This window comes from Trachypithecus francoisi, unplaced genomic scaffold, assembly GCF_009764315.1.
Source record: "Trachypithecus francoisi isolate TF-2019V2 unplaced genomic scaffold, Tfra_2.0 Lachesis_group5, whole genome shotgun sequence".
Classification (NCBI taxonomy): Eukaryota; Metazoa; Chordata; class Mammalia; order Primates; family Cercopithecidae; genus Trachypithecus; species Trachypithecus francoisi.
The window spans coordinates 82603874-82627721 of NW_022681470.1; the positions used below are offsets into that span (position 1 = coordinate 82603874).

The window sequence follows — 23848 nt, forward strand, 5'->3', positions numbered from 1 at the left end:
CCTTGCAATGGTTTGCTCAGAATGATGGTTTCCAACTTCATCCATGTCCCTACAAAGAACATGAACTCATCCTGTTTTATGGCTGCATAGTATTCCATGGTGTATATGTGCCACATTTTCTTAATCAAGTCTGTAATTGATGGACATTTGGGTTGGTTCCAAATCTTTGCTATTGTGAATACTGCCCCAATAAACATGTGTGCATGTGTCTTTAAAGCAGCATGATTTATAATCCTTTGGGTATATGCCCAGTAATGGGATGGCTGGGTCAAATGATATTTCTAGCTATAGATCCTTGAGGAATCACCATACTGTCTTCTACAATGGTTGAACTAGTTTAAAGTCCCACCAACAGTGTAAACGCATTCTTATTTCTCCACATCCTCTCCAGCAACTGTTGTTTCCTGACTTTTTAATGATCATCCTTCTAACTGGTGTGAGATAGTATCTCATTGTGGGTTTGATTTGCATTTCTCTGATGGTGAGTGATGATAAGCATTTTTTCATGTGTCTGTTGGCTGCATAAATGTCTTCTTTTGAGAAGTGTCTGTTCATATCCTTTGCCCACTTTTTGATGGGGTTGTTTGATTTTTTTCTTGTAAATTTGTTTAAGTTATTTGTAGATTCTGGATATTACAGCTTTGTCAGATGGGTAGATTGCAAAAATTTTCTCCCATTCTGTAAGTTGCCTGTTCATTCTGATGGTAGTTTCTTTTGCTGTGCAGAAGCTCTTTAGTTTAATGAGATCCCATTCATCAATTTTGGCTTCTGTTGCCATTGCTTTAGGTGTTTTAGTCATGAAGTCCTTGCCCATGCCTATATCCTGAATGGTATTACCTAGGTTTTCTTCTAGGGTTTTTATGGTTTTAGGTCTAACATTTAAGTCTTTAATGCATCTTGAATTAGTTTTTGTATAAGATGTAAGGAAGGGATCCAGTTTCAGCTTCCTACGTATGACTAGCCAATTTTCCCAGCACCATTTATTAAATAGTGAATCCTTTCCCCATTTCTTATTTTTGTCAGGTTTCTCAAAGATCAGATGGTTGTAGATGTGTGGTATTATTTCCAGGCTCTATTCTGTTCCATTTGCCCATATCTCTGTTTCGGTACCAGTGCCATGCTGTTTGGGTTACTGTAGCCTTGTAGTGTAGTTTGAAGTCAGGTTGCCTGATGCCTCCAGCTTTGTTCTTTTGGCTTAGGATTGTCTTCACAATGCGGGCTCCTTTTTGGTTTCATATGAATCTTAAAGTATTTTTTTCCAATTCTGTGAAGAAAGTCACTGGTAGCTTGATGAGGATGGCATTAAATCTATAAATTACCTTGAGTAGTATGGCCATTTTCACAATATTGATTCTTCCTATCCATGAGCATGGAATGTTCTTCCATTTGTTTGTGTTCTCTTTTATTTCATTGAGCAGTGGTTTGTAGTTCTCCTTGAAGAGGTCCTTCACATCCCTTGTAAGTTGGATTCCTAGTATTTTATTTTCTTTGAAGCAATTGTGAATAGGAGTTCATTCATGATTTGGCTCTCTGTTTGTCTGTTATTGGTGTATAGGAATGCTTGTGATTTTTGCACACTGATTTTGTATCCTGAGACGTTGCTGAAGTTGCTTATCAGCTTAAGGAGATTTTGGACTGAGATGATGGGTTTTCTAAACATACAGTCATGTCATCTGCAGACAAGGACAGTTTGACTTCCTCTTTTCCTAATTGACTACCCTTTATTTCTTTCTCTTGCCTGATTGCCCTGGCCAGAACTTCCAACATTGAATAGGAGTGGTGAGAGAGGGCATTCCTGTCTTGTGCCAGTTTTCATAAGGAATGCTTCCAATTTTTGCCCATTCAGTATGATATTGACTGAGTTTGTCATAAATAGCTCTTACTATTTTGAATTATGTCCCATCAATACCTAGTTTATTGAGAGTTTTTAGCATGAAGGGCTGTTGAATTTTGTCAAAGGCCTTTTCTGCATCTATTGAGATAATCATGTTGCTTTTGTCTTTGGTTCTGTTTATATGATGGATTACATTTATTGATTTGCATATGTTGAATGAACCTTGCATCCCAGGGATGGAACCAACCTGATCATAGTGGATAAGTTTTTTGATGTGCTGCTGGATTCGGTTTGCCAGTATTTTATTGAGGATTTTTACATTGATGTTCGTCAGGGATATTGGTCTAAAATTCTCTTTTTTTGTTGTGTCTCTGCTAGGCTTTGGTATCAGGATGATGTTGGCCTCATAAAATGAATTAGGGATAACTCCCTCATTTTCTATTGAATGGAATAGTTTCAGAAGGAATGGTACCACCTCCTCTGTATATCTCTGGTAGAATTCGGCTGTGAATCCATCTGGTCCCGGACATTTTTTGGTTGATAGACTATTAATTACTGACTCAATTTCAGAACATGTTATTGGTCTATTCAGGGATTCAACTTCTTCCTGGTTTAGTCATGGGAGAGTGTATGTGTCCATAAATTTATCCATTTCTTCTACATTTTCTAGTTCATTTGTATAGGGGTGTTTATAGTATTCTCTGATGGTAGTTTGTATTTCTACAGGATTGGTGGTGATATCCCCTTTATCATTTTTATTGAATCTATTTGGTTGTCCTCTCTTTTCTTCTTTATAAGTCTTGCTAGCAGTCTATCAATTTTGTTGATGTTTTCAATCAACCAGCTTCTGGATTCATTTTTTGAAGAGTTCTTTGTGCCTTTATCTCCTTCAGCTCTGCTCTGACCTTAGTTATTTCTTGCCTTCTGCTAGCTTTTGAATGTGTTTGCTCTTGCCTCTCTAGTTCTTTTAATTGTGATGTTAGAGTGTCAATTTTAGATCTTTCCTGCTTTCTCTTGTGGGCATTTAGTGCTATAAATTTCCCTCTACACACTGCTTTAAATGTGTTCCAGAGATTCTGGTATGTTGTGTCTTTCTGGTTTCAAAGAATGTCTTTATTTCTGCCTTCATTTCGTTATGTACCCAGTAGTCATTCAGGAGCAGATTGTTCAGTTGCCATGTAGTTGAGCGGTTTTAGTGAGTTTCTTAATCCTGAGTTCTAGTTTGATTGCACTGTGGTCTGGAAGACACTTTGTTATAATTTCTGTTCTTTTATATTTGCTGAGGAGTGCTTTACTTCCAACTATGTGGTCAATTTTGGAATAAGTGTAATGTTCTGAGAAGAATGTATATTCTGTTGATTTGGGGTGGAGAGTTCTGTAGATGTTGATTAGGTCTGCTTGGTGCAGAGCTGAGTTCAATTCCTGGATATCGTTGTTCACTTTCTGTCTCAGGGATCTGTCTAATGTTAACAGTGGGGTGTTAAAGTCTCCCATTATTATTGTGTGGGAGTCTAAGTCTCTTTGTAGGTCTCTAAGGACTTGCTTTATGAATCTGGGCTCTCCTGTAATGGGTGCATATATATTTAGGATAGTTAGCTCTTCTTGATGAATTGATCCCTTTACCATTATGTAATGTCCTTGTCTCTTTTGATCTTTGTTTGTTTAAAGTCTGTTTCATCAGAGACTAGGATTGCAACCCCTGCCTTTTTTTGTTTTCCATTTGCTTGGTGGATCTTCCTCCATCCCTCTATTTTGAGCCTCTGTGTGTCTCTGCATGTGAGATGGGTCTCCTGAATACAGCACACTGATGGGTCTTGACTCTTTATCCAATTTGCCAGTCGTGTTTTTAATTGGAGCATTTAACTCATTTACATTTAAGGTTAGTATTGTTATGTGTGAATTTGATCATGTCATGATGAATTTAGCTGGTTATTTTGCTACTTAGTTGATATAGTTTCTTCCTAGCATTGATGGTCTTTACAATTTGGCATGTTTTTGCAGTGGCTGGTACCAGTTGTTCCTTTCCACGTTTAGTGCTTCTTTCAGCAGCTCTTGTAAGGCAGGCCTGATGGCAACCAAATCTCTCAGCGTATGCTTGTCTGTAAAGGATTTTATTTCTCCTTCACTTAGGAAGCTTAGTTTGGCTGGATATGAAATTCTGGATTGACAATTCTTTTCTTTAAGAATGTTGAATATTGGCCCCCACTCTCTTCTGGCTTGTAGAGTTTCTGCCAAGAAGTCCACTGTTTGTCTGATGGACTTCCCTTTGTGCGTAACCTGACCTTTCTCTCTGGCTGCCCTTTACAATTTTTCCTTCATTTCAACTTTGGTGAATCTGACAATTATGTGTCTTGGAGTTGCTCTTCTTGTGGAGTATCTTTGTGACGTTCTCTGTATTTTCTGAATTTGAATGTTGGCCTGCCTCACTAGGTTGGGGAAGTTCTCCTGGATAATATCCCGAAGAGTGTTTTCCGACTTGGTTCCATTCTGCCTGTCACTTTCAGGTGCACCAATCAGATGTAGATTTGGTCTTTTCACATAGTCTGATATTTCTTGGAGGCTTTGTTCATTTCTTTTTACTCTTTAAACTTCTCGCTTCATTTCATTCATTTGATCTTCAGTCACTGATACCCTTTCTTCCACTTGATCAAATTGGCTACTGAAGCTTGTGCATGCATCACATAGTTATTGTGCCATGGTTTTCAGCTCCATCAGGTCATTTAAGGACTTCTCTACACTGTTTATTCTAGTTATCCATTAGTCTAATCTTTTTTCAAGGTTTTTAGCTTCTTTGTGAATCTTCTGAAGCCTTCTTCTATCAACTCATCAAAGTCATTCTCTGTCCAGCTTTGTTCCATTGCTGGCAAGGAGCTGCATTCCTTTGGAGGAGAAGAGGCACTCTCATTTTTAGAATTTTCAGCTTTTCTGCTCTGGTTTCTCCTCATCTTTGTGGTTTTATCTACCTTTGGTCTTTGATGATGGTGACTTACAGATGGGGTTTTGGTGTGGATGTCCTTTCTGTTTGTTAGTTTTCCTTCTAACAGTCAGGACCCTCAGCTGCAGGTCTGTTGGAATTTGCTGGAAGTCCACTGCAGACCCTGTTTGCCTGGATATAACCAGTGGAGGCTGCAGAACAGCAAATAATGCAGAACAGCAAATGTTGCTATCTGATCCTTCTTCTGGAAGCTTTGTCTCAGAGGGGCACCTGGCCCTATGAAGTGTCAATCAGCCCCTACTGGGAAATGTCTCCCAGTTAGGCTTCTCAGGGGTCAGGGACTCAGTTGAGGAGGCAGTCTGTCCATTCTCAGATCTCAAACTCCATGCTGGGAGAAGCACTAGTCTCTTCAAAGCTGTCAGACAGGGACGTTTTAAGTCTGCAGAAGTTTCTGCTGCCTTTTTTTCAGCTATACCCTGCTGACAGTGGTGGAGTCTACAGAGGCAGGCAAGCCTCCTTGAACTGTGTTGGGCTCCACCCAATTCAAGCTTCCTGGCCACTTTATTTACCTACTCAAGCCTCAGCAATGGTGGACACCCCTCTCGCAGCCTTGCTGCTACCTTGCAGTTTGATCTCAGACTGCTGTGCTAGCAGTGAGTGAGTCCCATGGGTGTGGGACCCTCCAAGCCAGGTGCAGGATATAATCTCCTGGTGTGCCATTTGCTAAGGCCATTGGAAAAGTGCAGTATTAGGGTGAGAGTGTCCCGATTTTCCAGCTACCATCTGTCATGGCCTCCCTTTGCTAAGAAAGGGAATTCCATGACCCCTTGTGCTTCCTGGGTGAGGCGATGCCCTACCCTGCTCCTTGGGCTGCACCCACTGTCTGACAACCCCCAGTGAGATGAACTCGGTACCTCAGTTGGATATGCAGAAATCACCCATCTGCTGCATTGCTCATGCTGGGAGCTGCAGACTGGAGTTGTTCCTATTTGGTCATCTTGGAACTTCCTAGTCCCAACCCAGAATTTAATATCCAGCCAAACTAAGCTTCATAAGCGAAGGAGAAATAAAATCCTTTACAGATAAGCATATACTGAGAAATTTGGTCACCACCAGACCTGCCTTACAAGAACTGAAGGAAGCACTAAATGTGGAAAGGGAAAACTAGTACCAATTGCTCCAAAAACATACCAAATTGTAAAGATCATCGACACTATGAAGAAACTACACCAACTAGTGGGCAAAATAACCAGCTAGCATTATATTGATATGATCAAATTCACACATAACAATATTAATCTTAAATGTAAATGGGCTAAATGCCCCAATTAAAAGACACAGACTGGAACATTGGATAAAGAGTCAAGACCCATCGGTGTGCTGTATTCAGGAGACCTATGTGCAAAGACACACATAGGCTCAAAATAAAGGAATGGAGGGAGATCTACAAAGCAAATGGAAAGGAAAAAAAAAGAAAAGCAGGGGTTTTAACCCTCATCTCTGATAAAACAGACTTTAAACCAACAAAGATCGAAAGGGGCAAAAAAGGGCATTACACCGTGGTAAAGAGATCAATGCAACAAGAAGAGCTAACTATCCTAAATATATATGCATCCAATACAGGAGCACGCAGATTCATAAAGCAAGTTCTTAGAGACCTACAAAGAGACTTAGACTCCGACACAATAATAGTGGGTGACTTTAACACCCCACACTCCATATTAGATCAACAAGACAGAAAATTCACCAGGATATTCAGGACTTGAATTCAACTCTGGACCAAGTGGGCCTAGTACACATCTGCAGAACTCTCCATCCCAAATCAACAAACTATACATTCTTCTCAGCACCACATCACACTTATTCTAAAATTGACCACATAATTGGAAGTAAAACACTCCTCAGCAAATGAAAAATAATGGAAATTGTAACAGTCTCTCAGACCACAGTGCAATCAAGGTAGAACTCAGGATTAACAAACTGACTCAAATCCACACAACTACATGGAAACTGAACAACCTGCCTCTGAATGTCTACTGGGTAAATAATGAAACTGTTAGCTGGGTAAATAACAGAAATGACTAACTTTTTTAAAGTGAAAGAGAACAAAGACACAACCTTCCAGAATCACTGGGACACAGCTAAAGCAGTGTTAAACTGCTTTAAATCACTCTTTAAAGCAGTTTAAAGAGTGTTTTAAAATGTGTAGCACTAAATGCCCAAGACAGAAAGCAGGAAAGATCTAAAATCAACACCCTAACATCACAATTAAAAGAACTAGGGAAGCAAGAGCAAACAAACACATTCAAAAGCTAGCAGAAGGCAAGAAATAACTAAAATCAGAGCAGAACTGAAGGAAATAGAGACATGAAAACCCTTCAAAAAATCAGTGAATCCAGGAGCTGGTTTTTCAAAAAAAGAAAAAAAAAAAAGAAAAATAGATAGACAGCTATATTCTGATAGAAGAAAAGAGAGAAGAATCAAATAGACACAATAAAAAATGATAAAGGGGATATCACCACTGATCCCACAGGAATACAAACTATCATCAGAGAGTACTATAAACACCTCTATGCAAATAAACTAGAAAATCTAAAAGAAATGAATACATTCCTGGAGACATACACTCTCCCAAGACTAAACCAGGAAGAAGTTGAATCCCTGAATAGACCAATAAAAAGTTCTGAAATTGAGACAGTAATCAATAACCTATTAACCAAAAAAAGCCCAGAACCAGACAGATTGACATCCGAATTCTACCAGAGGTACAAAGAGGAGCTGGTACCACTTTTTCTGAAATTATTCCAAACAATAGAAAATAAGGACTCCTCTTTAACTCATTTTATGAAGCCAGCATCATCCTGATACCAAAATCTGGCAGAGATGCAACAAAAAAAGAAAGTTTCCGGCCAATATCCCTGCTGAACATGAATGCAAAAATCCTCAATAAAATACTGGCAAACTGAATCCAGCAGCACACCAGAAAGCTTATCCACAATGATCAAGTCAGCTTCATCCCTGCAATGCAAGGCTGGTCCAACATATGCAAATGAATAAACATAATCCATCACATAAACAGAACCAATGTCAAAAATCATGTGATTATCTCAATAGATGCAAAAAAGGCCTTCAGTATAATTCAACACACCTTCATGCTAAAAACACTCAATAAACTAGGTATTGATGGAACATTTCTCAAAATAATAGCTATTTGTGACAAACCCACAGCCAATGTCATACTGAATGAGCAAAAGCTGGAAGTATTCCCCTTGAAAACTGGCACAAGACAATAATGCCCTCTCTCACCACTCCTATTCAACATAGTATTGGAAGTTCTGGCCAGGGCAATCAGGCAAGAGAAAGAAATAAACTGTATTCTTTCAGAGAGGATGTCAAATTGCCTCTGTTTGCAAATGACAGGATTGTACACTTAGAAAACCCATTGTCTCAGCCCTAAAACTCCTTAAGCTGATAAGGAACTTCAGCAAAGTCTCAGGATACAAAACAATGTGCAAAAATCAAACATTCTTATACACCAATAATAGACAAACAGCCAAATAATGAGTGAACTCTCATTGACAATTGCTACAAAGAAAATAAAATACCTAGGAATACAACTTACAATGGATGTGAAGGACCTCTTCAAGGAGAACTACAAACTGCTGCTCAAGGAAATAAGAGAGGACAAACAAAAGGAAAAACATTCCATGCTCATAGATAGGAAGAATCAATATCGTGAAAATGGCCACACTGCCCAAAGTAATTTATAGATTCAATGCTATTCCTATCAAGCTACCATTGACTTTCTTCACAGAATTAGAAAAACACTACTTTTTAAATTTCATATGAAACCAAAAAAAGAACCTTTATAGCTAAGACAGTCCTAAGCAAAAAGAAAAACCTGGAGGCATCACACTACCTGACTTCAAACTGTACTACAAGGCTTACAGTAACCAAAACAGCGTGGTACTGGTACCAAAACAGATGTATAGACCAGTGGAACAGAACAGGAGCCTCAGAAATAACACCATACATCTACAACCAAAAGATCTTTGGCAAACCTGACAAAACAAGCAATGGGGAAAGGATTATCTATTTAATAAATTATGTCACAAAAACGGGCTACCCATATGCAGAAAACAGAAACTGGACTCCTTTCTTACACCGTATACAAAAATTAACTCAAGGTGGATTAAAAACTTAAATGTCAGACCTAAAAACCATAAAAACCCTAGAAGAAAACCTAGGCAATACCATTCAGGACACAGGCATGGGCAAAGACATCATAACTAAGACACCAAAAGCAGTGGCAACAAAAGCCAAAATTGACAAATAGTATCTAATTAAACCAAAGAGTTTCTGCACAGCAAAAGAAACTATCATCAGAGTGAATAGACAACCTACAGATTGGGAAAAAAAATTTGCAATCTGTGCCTCTGACAAAGGCTAATATCCAGAATCCACAAGGAACTTAAATTTACAAGAACAAAAAAACAACCCCATCAAAAAGCAGGTAAAAGATATGAACAGACACTTCTTAAAAGAAGACATTTATGCAGCCATCGAACATGAAAAAAAGCTCATCATCACTGGTCATCAGAGAAATGCAAATCAAAGCCACAATGAGATACCTACCATCTCATGTCAGTTAGAATGGTTACCATTAAAAAGTCAGGAAACAACACGTACTGTGCTCCCAACCTTCTTGGAAGGCCAGGAGGTTTTGCAAAGCTTCGGGGAAGAATGAACTGAAGGCAGCTTTTCTTACCCAGGGTCAAAGGGCATAGGTACAAAGGAACATAGAGGAGTTTATCTAAATATCTTGTTTACTCATGTTGTCCTAAAACAGACCTTTGATCATTTGCACACAGGACTGCTCTCAATTCAGGGGGTCAACAACGTTCATTACCCACAAATTGTTTGTTCCAAGCCTTTGTCATTAAATCTGTACTAAATAAATGCGATTATTGCCAGCTTATCGGGGCTGCACTCTCTCGGCTACTGGACTCTTGTTGGTGGTGCTGAGCTGTGTGGTCCCCTAGCCACGCTGTCAGGCAACCTGTGTCAGCATACTTTTTTCATCTGTCAGTCAGCCAGAGTCTGCAGGACAGACTCAGTGGGTGGTGCCTTGTACAAGGAGTGCTGCAATGGATCGCATTGGAACCCTCAAAAATGAAGGTAAAGAGACTGTGCTGTCAGTAAGTCAATAAGTCATTGCTGCCTGCTCAGGATTTCCAAGTTTGAGGGAATTGTTCAGGCTAGTGTTTCATCGTGGGACAACAGTTATCAGCTCAACAGCAAAAGTATATAAAAGTATTGAGACAGCTGTGTCTGGAGTTGGTTCCTTCTGGTAGGTTCATGGTCTCGCTGACTTCAAGAATGAAGCCACAGACCTTCGCAGTGAGTGTTACAGCCCTTAAAGGTGGCACGGACCCAAAGAGTGAACAGCAGCAAGATTTATTGTGAAGAGTGAAAGAACAAAGCTTCCACAACATGGAAGGGGACCCAAGTGGGTTGCCGCTGCTGGCTGGGGTGGCCAGCTTTTGTTCCCTTTTTTATCCCTGCCCATGTCCTGTGGATTGATCCATTTTACAGAGTGTTGATTGGTCCATTCTACAGAGCACTGATTGGTCCATTTTACAGTATGCTAATTGGTCCCTTTTACAAACCTCTAGCTAGCCACAGAACACTGATTGGTGCATTTTTACAGAGTGCTGGTTGGTCCATTTTACATACCTCTAGCTAGCCACAGAGCACTGATGGGTGTATTTTTACAGAACACTGGTGCATTTTACAAACCTCTAGCTAGCCACAGAAAAGTTCTTCAAGTCCCCACCCAACCCAGAAGTCCAGCTGGCTTTGCCTCTCACAGCTGCTTAAAGCTGGCAGAGCCTCGGTTTCACAGGCTTAATTAAGGAACCTAATGCAAACTGTTGTGTCCCATAACCCATGGTTCCTGGAAGAGGGTAAGCTAGACATAAAGCTCTGGGAACAAGTGGGGAGAAATTTTAAACAACATCATGCACAAGGGCAATGGATCCCAGTAACGTCTCTAATATTATGGGCTTTAGTTAGGGCTGCTTTGGTCTGCTCTACACAGAAGAGCCTAAAAAGGGAAGGGAGGAGGAACCATCACCTACCTTACCACCTCCTCCTTCTCATTCAGCCCAGCCATTACCAGGCAAAAATAACAAAGAGAAAACAGAAGTTTATCCTGAGCCCCCTCCTGTAAATCGGAAAAAAAGACAAGGGATACACTACAGCTTTGGTACCCTGTCTTAGGCAAGCAGCATTAGAAGGGGAGCTCTTAGCCTGCCTGATAATGCAAGATTGACAAGACAATCAGGTATATGAACCCATTTCTTTTGACACTTATAAAGAGATAAGAAAAAGCATTTAAGAAAATGTAACCACTAGCCCATTTACAAGAGGGTTAATTGAGGTCACTTTGCAGACCTCTTTCTAGTAATGGCCATTGTTATTTCTCCTCTACCCCTGATGTAGCTCTCTCAAAATCCTATTTGGGTAGAACAGTGACCTTTAAAGGAAGAGAAGTTACAAAGAGCCCATGGATTAGTTGAGGAGCAATTAAAAGTTGGCCATATAGAACCATCAAACACCCCTTGGAATTCGCCCATTTTCGTCATTCCCAAAAGATCTGGCAAATGGAGACTTTTGCATGATTTACAGGATATCAATGCTAATTTGCAGCCTATGGGGCCTCTTCAACAGGGCCTCCCTTCCCCTGTGGCAATTCCTGAAGATTGGCCTCTAGTTGTTACTGACTTAAAGGACGACTTCTATACTATCCCCCTTGCAGAACAGGACAGAGAAAAATTTGCCTTTACCATACCAGCTATCAATAATGAAAGGTCAGCTCACCAACTTCATTGGAAAGTGCTCCTCAAGGGATGTTGAACAGTCCTACTATGTGTCAGTATCATGTAAATCAGGCTTTGCTCCCCAGTAGAAAAGAATTTCCTAATTGCAAGATTATTCATTTTATGGATGATATTTTACTAGCAGTCCCAACAGAGCCAATAGTTTTAAGTTTATATGCCTCCATCATAAAGAATGCACAGTTAAGAGGTTTAATCATAGCACCTGAAAAAGTACAATTTTCCTCTCCTTGGAAATATCTTGGATACATACTAACTTCCCAGTCAGTGAGACCTCAAAAGGTTAAATTAAACACTAGCAACTTACACACCTTAAATGATTATAAAAAATTACTGGGTGATATTAATTGGCTTTACCCCACCTTGGGCATAACTACTGATAAGTTACAAATCCTGTTTCCTATCCTACAGGGCAATACAGCCCTAGACTCTCCCATGTATTTAACTGCTGCAGCAAAAAGAGAAATTGAGGAAATAGAGCAAGCTATTTCTCAGAGGCAACTAGATTGCATAGACCCACAATATTCAATTCAATTGTTTGTTTTCCCTACTAAACATTCCCCAACAGGATTAGTAGGACAGATAGCCCCAGGGCTGCACTTTCTAGAATGGGTTTTTTTACTCACATACCATGACTAAAACATTGTCCCCCTATATCCAGCTAGTTAGTAAAGTCATCTATACAGGCCACAGATGATGCAATCAGTTGCTAGGTTATAACCCTGAGGTCATCAGAATTCCTTTGAGTAAAAGGCAATTCAAAGCTTATTTCTCCTGTCTCTAGATCTTTAGACAGCACTCTCTGATTATGTAGGCCATATAGGACATGCCCTTCCTGCTGAGAAACTAATTCAGTTATTATCTCATACTCCTTTAGTTGTGCCTACAAAAGTAGTTCACTCCCCCATACCTAATGCCTTAAGGCTTTTTCCTTATGGCTCTGGTAAAAATAGAAAAGGAGCTATTTGGCAGAGATTGCCTGATTTCCTCATTCATTCTGGATTTACTGACACTCAGAAAGCTGAGGTTGGAGCTTTAATATCGTCCCTGGAGACCTAGTCTGCTTAGCCCATCAGTATTGTTAGTGACTCTGCTTACTCTATTTATTGCAGAACCTTGAAACAGCCCTCATTAAGTCCATGCTCAAGCCCACCCTGTATGCACTTTTTCTCCGACTTCAGCAATTGCTGGATCAACGTACACATCCTATTTTTATCACACGTATTCGACCCCACAGCTCACTGCTTGCCCCATTGGCTTATGGCAATGATCAAGGAGACCTGCAAGTTATGACGTCACTGCTTGACCAAACCACCCAATCGCATCTATTTTTCCACCAAAATTGGAGAAACTTATCTAAACAATTTCAACTTACCCAGAGACTTGCTAAACAAGTTATCCTGCAATTCCCAGATTGCCAGCTCACAGACATGTCCCCTCCTTCAACAGGTGTTAACCCTAGAGGAATAGAACCTAATCAGTTATGGCAAACAGATGTTACACATCCCTGAATTTGGAAAACTAAGATATGTACATGTATCTGTTGATACCAGTTCTCAATGAGTGCTCATGGTCTTCCTGGAGAGTCCACCCAATATGTTATTAAACATCTTCTTTTAACTTTTGTGTTTATGTGATGTCCCACAAAAATTAAAACTGATAATGGTCCAGCTTATGCCAGCTCACAATTTCAACAATTCTGTCCCACGTAGAACATCCAACATTCCACATGCATCCCATATAATTCCCAAGGACAGGCCATAGTAGAACATATCCATTCCACTCCTAAAAATATGCTCAGAAGAAAACGGGGAGAATATGAGTAAAAACCCTTCAATACTGCTAGCACAAACCTTATTTACCCTTAATTTTTAAAATTTAGATGATAAATTTCAATCAGCCATAAAAAAGCGTTTTACTAAAGCCCCTCAAAACATTAAAACTTGTGGTTTTATGGAAAGATGTAAATATTAATGTATGGTGTGGTCCAAATGAATTGCTAACATGGGGAAGAGGATATGCTTGTGTTCACACCCCCTCAGGTCCTCTTTGGATTCCAGCACAATGCATAAAACCATACCATGGCATGCTAGGACCCAACCCGGTACCAGAAATGGAGAAAATGTCCCTGCAGGACCCGCAGTCCCAGATGATGTGGCTTCCTCAGACAACACAAGCCCCAGACATTACCTAGGAGATGCTGAAGAAGACAGCTCAGGAGGCTGAGTGAATCCTGCTCCAGACACAGACACAATTCACTCCAGATAATTTATTCCTTGATATGCTTTCTATTGTACCTTGCAACTCTCATAGGGTATTAACCCTTCTTGTTCTCTCATTCTGTCTGCAATCCACACCTGCTACTCTCTATTGGGCTCATCTCTTAGATCCACCTTTCTTCTGCTCTGTTACTTGGGCAGACACCTCCTTCCCAGTCTCTAATAACATAACTGCTTGGCTAGGAGGGATTGACTTACCTCCAGTGGGGTCTCTTATTAATGGCACACATTGGACTAAGGTGCCAGTTAACACTATATATCACTCCACTATCCTCCCACTGTATGTAAGTTATAAAAGTTCTAACCCTTACTATGTACCTGCCCAAATACAATTATGGCTACATCATGGCAAAGGACATGCCTTAACATTGTTGGTGGCAGGTAAGCTCAAACCAGGCAACACAACCAATGCCACCTTCCCAAACATTCCTTCCTGTGCTGAAGAACAAAGCTGGAAAAGTAATGGATTCCACTTTAGCTGGGAGGTCTGTCACAGGGGACAAGCCCATAGCTTCCAGTTAGGCAATTATAACATCTTAGACTGGAGCTCCCATGGCCATTTTGAAGGGGGCCTGCCCTTCCACACCTGTGGATATTTCTCACAAGGTGGAGACAAGAGACTGAGAAAAGAAATAAGACAGAGAGACAAAGTATAGAGGAAGAAAAGTGGGCCCAGGGGACCGGCGCTCAGAAAGTGAGGACCTGCACCGGCACTGGTCTCTGAGTTCCTTCAGTATTTATTGATCACTATCTCTACTATCCTGGCGAGGGGGATGTGGCAGAACTATAGGGTGTTGGTGGGGAGAGGGTCAGCAGGAAAACATATGAGCAAAGGACCCTGTGTCATAAATAAGTTTAAGGAAAGGTGCTGTCCCTCGTGCATGTAGGCCAGATTTATGTTTGACTTTACACGAATATTTCAATGCAGTAAAGAGCAGTATTGCTCCCAGCATGTCTCACCTCCAGCCATAAGGCGGTTTTCTCCTATCTCAGTAAACAGAATGTATGATCAGGTTTTACAATGAGACATTCTATTCCCAGGGACAAGCAGGAGACAGATGCCTTCCTCTTATCTCAACTGCAAAGAGACCTTCCTCTTTCACTAATCCTCCTCAGCACTGACCCTTTGCGGGTGTTGGGCTGGGGTATGGTCAGGTCTTTCCCCTCTCACAAGACCATATATCAGGCTGTCTCAGTAGGGGGAAACCTTGGACAATACCCAGGCTTTCTTGAGCAAAGGTCCCTGCAGCCTTCCACAGTGCATTGTGTCCCTGGGTACTCGAGAATGGAGAATGGCGATGACTTTTTCCAAGCATACTGCCTGCAAACATGATTTTGACAAAGCGCATCCTGCACAGCCCTAAATCCATTAAACCTTGAGTCAATACAGCACGTTTCTGCAAGCACAGGGTTGGGGCTAGGGTTATAGATTAACAGCATCCTAAGGCAGAAAAATTTTTCTTAGTACAGGTCAAAATGGAGTTTCTTATGTCTTCCTTTTTCTACGTAGACACAGTAACAGTCTGATCTCTCCTTCCCCCACACATTTGCGGGGTGACCATACTGATGTCCACATCCATTGTGGCATCAATCACAGTTTTGTAGTCACATCCCATTCCCCTATGATTTGGGCCAATGGGGAGATGAGATATCCCAGACCCCAAGTAAAGTAGATGCCACCCCACGACACTTTATGGCACTTGGGACATCTTAGCACCTCCCTTAATATCTGGCATGGGACATATCATAATTCCAGTAACAATTATACTATGACTGTCATTCATAATCACACAGATCAGTGCCTGATTTGCACTACCCATCCATATGTTTTCCTTATGGGAACTAATATTTCCATTACACCCCAAAACTCCAAGTTTGTGACCTGAGTGCAGGGACACGCTTGGTTCACCTCATGTACCACTAATTACAATATATCTAATTAAAATATTACTAGTGTCATGGTATTAAGGAGAAAATCTGAGGCATTCCTACCAGTCAATTTGACACATGATTGACAAGGTTCCTCTGCCCTTGTCATCTTAGAACATGCCCTGTCCCAGGTCAGACCCAAAAGACTCATAGGCACACTTATAGCCTTTAAAATCTCAGCCATAGTCATCTTGGCAACTGCTATTGTTGTTGTGGCCTCTATTACTGAATCAGTACAAACAGCTACCTCTGTAGATAACTTGGCAAAAAATGTGTCTAATGAACTTCTCTTACAGCAGGATATAGATCAAAAGATTCTTGCACGCCTGCAAGCCTTGAGGCTGCCTTGGAATATGTAGAGGAGCGACAAGATGCACTGGCATTCTGACAGCAATTAAACTGTGACTGGGAGCATTAGCATATCTGTGTCACCTCTCTATCTTGGAATCAATCAATAAATAGTTGGGATGAGGTGAAACAACACCTCTGGGGAAACTTACATGATAATTTAATAGCAGACATAAGGCAATTTAAAATTCTAGAATCCCTAAATGCCATAGATCTACATGCCCAACAAACAGCCATATGGAAGGATGTGCAAGGACATCTCTTCTGGATAGACCCCCACTCCTAGGGGTCACTCCTTGATTGGAAAAGAATGATACTGATTATATTCATTTTTGTCTTATGTTATTTACTAATTCTAGGATGCAAAGCCGGAATGAGAATTATAACCGCTGTGGCTGACAAACCTGTTTCTGCACAAAACCTGATGCAAAAAACAGAAAAGGGGGAGATATAGGAGATTGGTCATGGTGGTGGGAGAAATTATAGGGAAAGATTCAAACCTTCTTGGAAGGTCAGGGGGTTTTGCAAAGCTTCAGGGAAGAATGAGCCGAAGGCAGCTGTTCTTACCCGGGGCAGAGGGTGTACGTACAAAAGAATGTAGAGGAGTTTATCTAAATAACATTTTATTCATGTCCTAAAACCAGCCTTTAATCATTCGCATGCAGGGACTTCTGTCTACTCAGGGTTGACAAAGTTTATTACCACAAATCGTGTTTGCTCCAAGCATTTGTCATTAAATCTGCACTAAATAAATGTGAGCATTGCCAGCTTATTGGGGCTGCACTCTCTTGGCTGCTGGACTCTGGTCAGCAGTGCTGAGCCATGTGGTTCCCTAGCTGTGCAGTCAGGCAAAATACCTGTGTCCGCATACTTCTTTCATCCGTCGCTCAGCCAGAGTCTGTGGGACAGACTCAGCAATGCTGGAGAGGATGTGGAGAAATAGGAATGCTTTTACACTGTTGGTGGGAGTGTAAATCAGTTCAACCATTGTGGAAGACAGTGTGGTGTTTCCTCAAGGATCGGAAACCAGAAATATCATTTGACTCAGCAATCCCATTACTGGATATATACCCAAAGGATTATAAACCATTCTACTATAAGGAAACATGCACATGTATGTTTATTGTAGCACTAATCACAATAGCAAAGACTTGGAACCAACCCAAATGCCCATCAATGATAGACTGGATAAGGAAAATGTGGCACATATACACCATGGAATACTATGCATGAGTTCATGTCCTTTGCAGTGACATGGATGAAGCTGGAAACCATTCTCAGCAAACTAACACAAGAACAGAAAACCAAATACCAAATATTCTCACTCATAAGTTGGAGTTGAACAATGAGAACATATGGGCACAAGCAGGGAACATCATACACTGGGGCCTGTCGGGGGTGGGGGACAAAGGGAGAGATAGCATTAGGAGAAATACCTAATGTCAATGACGGATTGATTAATGCAGCAAACCACCATGGCACATGTATGCTTATGTAACCTGCATGTTCTGCACATGTATCCCAGAACTTAAAGTATAATAAATATATATATATATATATATATATATATATAGTATATATATTATTTTTTTTTCATCTTTGGTAGTAGCAGAAGGGGAAGAACACTTAAAGGATCTATGGAATAAGGGATGTTGAAGTGGGTGATAAAAAATTGATTGAACTTTTCTTGGTGGACTATTTGACACTATATGCTAAAAATATCCATATACTCTGCTCTACTATCTTTTATTCTAGAAAATTATTATAAATAAATAATCAGAGAAGCATAGAAAGATTTATGCACAAGGAGGTTTATTCATAGCAGAATTATTTATAATCATAAAACAATTATTTGAATTCCAACAAGGGATGAATGACTTAATAAATTATGATGCAACAAAATCAAGACAGGCCTAAGAAGCAGGATAAGCACCCAACTCGGTTTTTAGTTTTCTATTTAGGTTTAAATTTTAAAATATTATGTTTTTATATAATTTATGTCTTTATATAAAAGCCCATAAAGAAATGCATCAATATATTACTAGTCGTTATCTTTAGGTGGTGGAATTATGGGTGATTGTTTTCTTCTGTACACTTTTGTGTATTTTGTAAATGTCCTAAAAGAAGCATTTTTTGCCGGGCGCGGTGGCTCAAGCCTGTAATCCCAGCACTTTGGGAGGCCGAGACGGGCGGATCATGAGGTCAGGAGATCGAGACCATCCTGGCTAACACGGTGAAACCCCGTCTCTACTAAAAAATACAAAAAACTAGCCGGGCGACGTGGTGGCGCCTGTAGTCCCAGCTACCCGGGAGGCTGAGACAGGAGAATGGTGTGAACCCGGGAGGCGGAGCTTGCAGTGAGCTGAGATCCGGCCACAGCACTCCAGCCTGGGTGACAGAGTGAGACTCTGTCTCAAAAAAAAAAAAAAAAAAAGCATTTTTTAATATTAAGAAAGCAAATATTATAAAATAAAAATAAGTTACAAGGAAGAATGAATAATTGCTCTTTGTGTTTCTCTATAGAATGGATTAGTTGAACAAAAAAGTTGGGTAATGGGAATGAGAGGGGGATGACTACAATCTGCCTAACATGCCCCAGCTGAATATTTGTTTTAATAAATTTGTTACTTGAAAATATGCAGCTTTTTTTTTATTGCCCTACTTTATGGGGGCCCATTTATTATTTAGCTTGTACTGTGTACCATATTTGGTCGTAGTCACTTCATTGTTTCAAAGTTTATATTTTGCAACAATCAATCTCATAAAAAAAAGGATAGAATAGAATAAAGAACAAATGTATACAGCTTTGTGCTTCAAATAAATAAAAATCAGTTCTGACAATGTAAGAACATTCTCTGCTCCTGTAATTCCCACTTTGTTCTGATAAGTTAATTCTCAGATACCATATATGAAATAAAGATGTTCTTCTATGATAATTCACTAACTAAACAATGTTAAAGGTTAAACCTCATTAGTTTACCAGATAAATTTTATGTCAGTTTTTAATTATGGAAAAACACTCTTTTCTTTTTAAGGTAATGATTTGAGTGACACGTCATCTAAGGAGGCAAATTCTCAAAGAGATTCGGTCACATTCAAGGATAAAGAAAAGAGGTCAGTTACATTTCTTCAGAAAACATGTTTTAGTAACAATTAGGTGCCAAACTTCAAATATGCACAGGATTACTTCTTGATAAACCAATACTTCTGTGTTTTCATAGTATCAGAATGCACTTAAATTCATTTTATTCCAACTTAAAGTTCTTTGTGTAGCTAATATAAGATACCAGATTTTATGCTACATTTTGAAGTAATATGCCTTATAGGAATGCAATTGTCCAGCCTCTATACATATCTGAGAAAGGAATAAAATTGATATGAATTTATTTCATGAATCTGCCATTTATGAGCTGTGAAATGTTGAATTAGTTGCTAAATGTTTTTAAGCTTTAATTTTTTTCATTTATTAAACTGGAATACTAATGTGATATGTTATGTATCCAGAATAGAGCCTAGTACATAGTAAGAGCTCAATAAATTATAGCAATGTAAATTATTAGTTCTACATTTCTTCAGCCATTTTGTAGGATAGAAGAGTCACTGTTGGGCATCTTATTATGAGTCCTTAAGACATTCATGTCACATTTGCTTTTGAATGATAAAGCATTCACTTGTGATTTCTACTCTGCCTGTCAGTTCTGCCTTAAAATCCACTCACTTATCTACATCTTGATTATGGCATTCTAACCCAAACCTCCAACATTTCTTGCCTATACTGTTTGCAATAGCTTCCTAGTTGGTTTCCCCAATTTTTCCTGCTCATTCTCAGTGTAACAACAAGGAATTAAATTTTTATTAAATAGTGAGTAGCCAAAAAGAGCATTTATAAAACATGTATAAGATACAAATAACAATACCATAATCACCCATATATATACCACTCAGCCATAGAAAAAGCATATTATTTTATTTTTGAAGTCCTCTGTATTCTCTCCTAGATCTCAGGGTATCCCATCATCTGAGATAACTACTATTCTGGATTTTGTACTTATTAATATGTTTCAAAATAGTATTTTTTAGCTTTGTGTGTTTTTAACTTTAAATAGATGAAATCATCCTGTATGATCTTCTGTCACTTGCATCTTTTGTTCAACATTACATCTGTTTAGTCCATTGTGCATACAGCTATTCTTATTTCTTTTCACTGCTACCAACTAGTCCATTGTCATTATATATATAAACTATGATATACGTATATACACACACACACACACACACGTATCACAGGTTATTTATCCATTGGTAAGCATTTAGATTTTCAATTTTTGTTATTAACAATAGCATTATGATTAATATGCTTGTACATGTCTCTTATAGAAGAAGTCTTATGCCTTATATAATAGTACATGTCTCTTATATGCAAGAGTCGATCTTTTTAAAACATAATTTAAAATACTTTTCTCTTTTGTAGGGATTTAAGATTTCCCATTACTTTCAAAGTGGAAGAAAAAAAATCTTGGCACAGCCTAAAAAGGTCCTGCCTACCTTTCCAGATTCATCTCCTAATCTCTTGCTCTGATTGTGCTTCAGTGACACTTCCTTTTTCTTCAGTTTGTCAAGCCATGATCCTTTGACCTTACGGTCTTCGCACATGTATTCCTTCTGTCCAAGATGTTCTTCCTCCTATATTTTGCCAAATATCACCCATTCTCTGGTCTTAATTGAATAGTTACTTCTTCAAAGAGACCTTCCATGACTCCCACGTCTAAACTAGTTATCCCTACAATTATTATTCATGCAGTACTTGACTCTTTTTTTATGTAGAAATAGACTTTATTTATTTATCTATTTATTTTATTATACTTTAAGTTCTAGGGTACATGTGCATAATGTGCAGGTTTGTTACATATGTATACTTGTGCCATGTTGGTGTGCTGCACCCATGAACTTGTCAGCACCCATCAATTCATCATTTATATCAGGTATAACTCCCAATGCAATCCCTCCCCCCTCCCCCCTCCCCATGATAGGCATCATTGTGTGATGTTCCCCTTCCCGAGTCCAAGTGATCTCATTGTTCATTTCCCACCTATGAGTGAGAACATGCGGTGTTTGGTTTTCTGTTCTTGTGATAGTTTGCTAAGAATGATGGTTTCCAGCTGCATCCATGTCCCTACAAAGGATGCAAACTCATCCTTTTTGATGGCTGCATAGTATTCCATGGTGTATATGTGCCACATTTTCTTAATCCAGTCTGTCACAGATGGACATTTGGGTTGATTCCAAGTCTTTGCTATTGTGAATAGTGCCGCAATAAACATACGTGTGTATGTGTCTTTATAGCAGCATGATTTATAATCCTTTGGGTATATACCCAGTAGTGGGATGGCTAGGTCATATGGTACATCTAGTTCTAGATCCTTGAGGAATTGCCGTATGGTTTTCCATAATGGTTGAACTAGTTTACAATCCCACCAACAGTGTAAAAGTGTTCCTATTTCTCCACATCCTCTCCAACCTATGTTTCCTGACTTTTTAATGATTGCCATTCTAACTGGTGTGAGATGGTATCTCATTGTGGTTTTGATTTGCATTTCTCTGATGGCCAGTGATGATGAGCATTTTTTCATGTGTCTGTTGACTGTATGAATGTCTTCTTTTGAGAAATGTCTGTTCATATCCTTTCCCCACTTTTTGATGGGGTTGTTTGTTTTTTTCTTCTATATTTGTTTGAGTTCTTTGTAGATCCTGGATGTTAGCCCTTTGTCTCATGAGTAGATTGCAAAAATTTTCTCCCATTCTTTAGGTTGCCTGTTCACTCTGATGGTAGTTTCTTTTGCTGTGCAGAAGCTCTTTAGTTTAATTAGATCCCATTTGTCAATTTTGGCTTTTGCTGCCGTTGCTTTTGGTGTTTTAGACATGAAGTTCTTGCCCATGCCTATGTCCTGAATGGTATTATCTAGGTTTTCTTCTAGGGTTTTTATGGTATTAGGTCTAACATTTAAGTCTCTAATCCATCTTGAATTAATTTTCGTATAAGGAGTAAGGAAAGAATCCAGTTTCAGCTTTCTACTTATGGCTAGCCAATTTTCCCAGCACCATTTATTAAATAGGGAATCCTTTCCCCATTTCTTGTTTTTGTCAGGTTTGTCAAAGGTCAGGTGGCTGTAGATGTGTGGTATTATTTCTGAGGACTCTGTTCTGTTCCATTGGTCTATATCTCTGTTTTGGTACCAGTACCATGCTGTTTTGGTTACTGTAGCCTTGTAGTATAGTTTGAAGTCAGGTAGCGTGACGCCTCCAGCTTTGTCCTTTTGACTTAGGATTGTCTTGGCAACGTGGGCTCTTCTTTGGTTCCATATGAACTTTAAAGCAGTTTTTTCCAATTCTGTGAAGAAAGTCAGTGGTAGCTTGATGGGGATGGCATTGAATCTATAAATAACCTTGGGCAGTATGGCCATTTTCATGATATTGATTCTTCCTATCCATGAGCATGGTATGTTCTTCCATTTGTTTGTGTCCTCTTTGATTTCACTGAGCAGTGGTTTGTAGTTCTCCTTGAAGAGGTCCTTGACATCCCTTGTAAGCTGGATTCCTAGGTATTTTATTCTCTTTGAAGCAATTGTGAATGGAAGTTCATTCCTGATTTGGCTCTCTGTTTGTGTGTTATTGCTGTATAAGAATGCTTGTGATTTTTGCACATTGATTTTTGTATCCTGAGACTTTGCTGAAGTTGCTTATCAGCTTAAGGAGATTTTGGGCTGAGACAATGGGGTTTCCTAAATATACAATCATGTCATCTGCAAACAGGGACAATTTAACTTCTTCTTTTCCTAACTAAATACCCTTGATTTCTTTCTCTTGCCTGATTGCCCTAGCCAGAACTTCCAACACTATGTTGAATAGGAGTGGTGAGAGAGGGCATCCCTGTCTTGTGCCAGTTTTCAAAGGGAATTTTTCCAGTTTTTGCCCATTCAGTATGATATTGGCTGTGGGTTTGTCATAAATAGCTCTTATTATTTTGAGGTACGTTCCATCAATACCGAACTTATTGAGCGTTTTTAGCATGAAGGGCTGTTGAATTTTGTCAAAGACCTTTTCTGCATCTATTGAGATAATCATGTGGTTCTTGTCTTTGGTTCTGTTTATATGCTGGATTACGTTTATTGATTTGCGAATGTTGAACCAGCCTTGCATCCCAGGGATGAAGCCCACTTGATCATGGTGGATAAGCTTTTTGATGTGCTGCTGGATTCAGTTTGCCTGTATTTTATTGAGGATTTTTGCATCGATGTTCATCAGCGATATTGGTCGAAAATTCTCTTTTTTTGTTGTGTCTCTGCCAGACTTTGGTATCAGGATGATGTTGGCCTCATCAAATGAGTTAGGGAGGATTCCCTCTTTTTCTACTGATTGGAATAGTTTCAGAAGGAATGGTACCAGCTCCTCCTTGTATCTCTGCTGGAAATCAGCTGTGAATCTATCTGGTCCTGGACTTTTTTTGGTTGGTAGTCTATTAATTATTGCCTCAATTACAGAGCCTGCTATTGGCCTATTCAGGGATTCAACTTCTTCCTGGTTTAGTCTTGGAGGGTGTATGTGTCCAGGAAATTATCCATTGCTT

The 23848-nt window shown here is 39.5% G+C and overlaps 1 protein-coding gene across 1 annotated transcript in view; it reads left to right on the forward strand.

Moving 5' to 3' along the window:
* Positions 1 to 23848, forward strand: part of DNAH14 (dynein axonemal heavy chain 14) — a 604313-nt gene that overhangs the window by 332030 nt on the left and 248435 nt on the right. The window contains exon 42 of the mRNA XM_033199195.1: positions 19260 to 19338. Coding sequence (XP_033055086.1) covers positions 19260 to 19338 — 79 coding nt within the window. The remainder of the gene's footprint in view (positions 1 to 19259; positions 19339 to 23848) is intronic.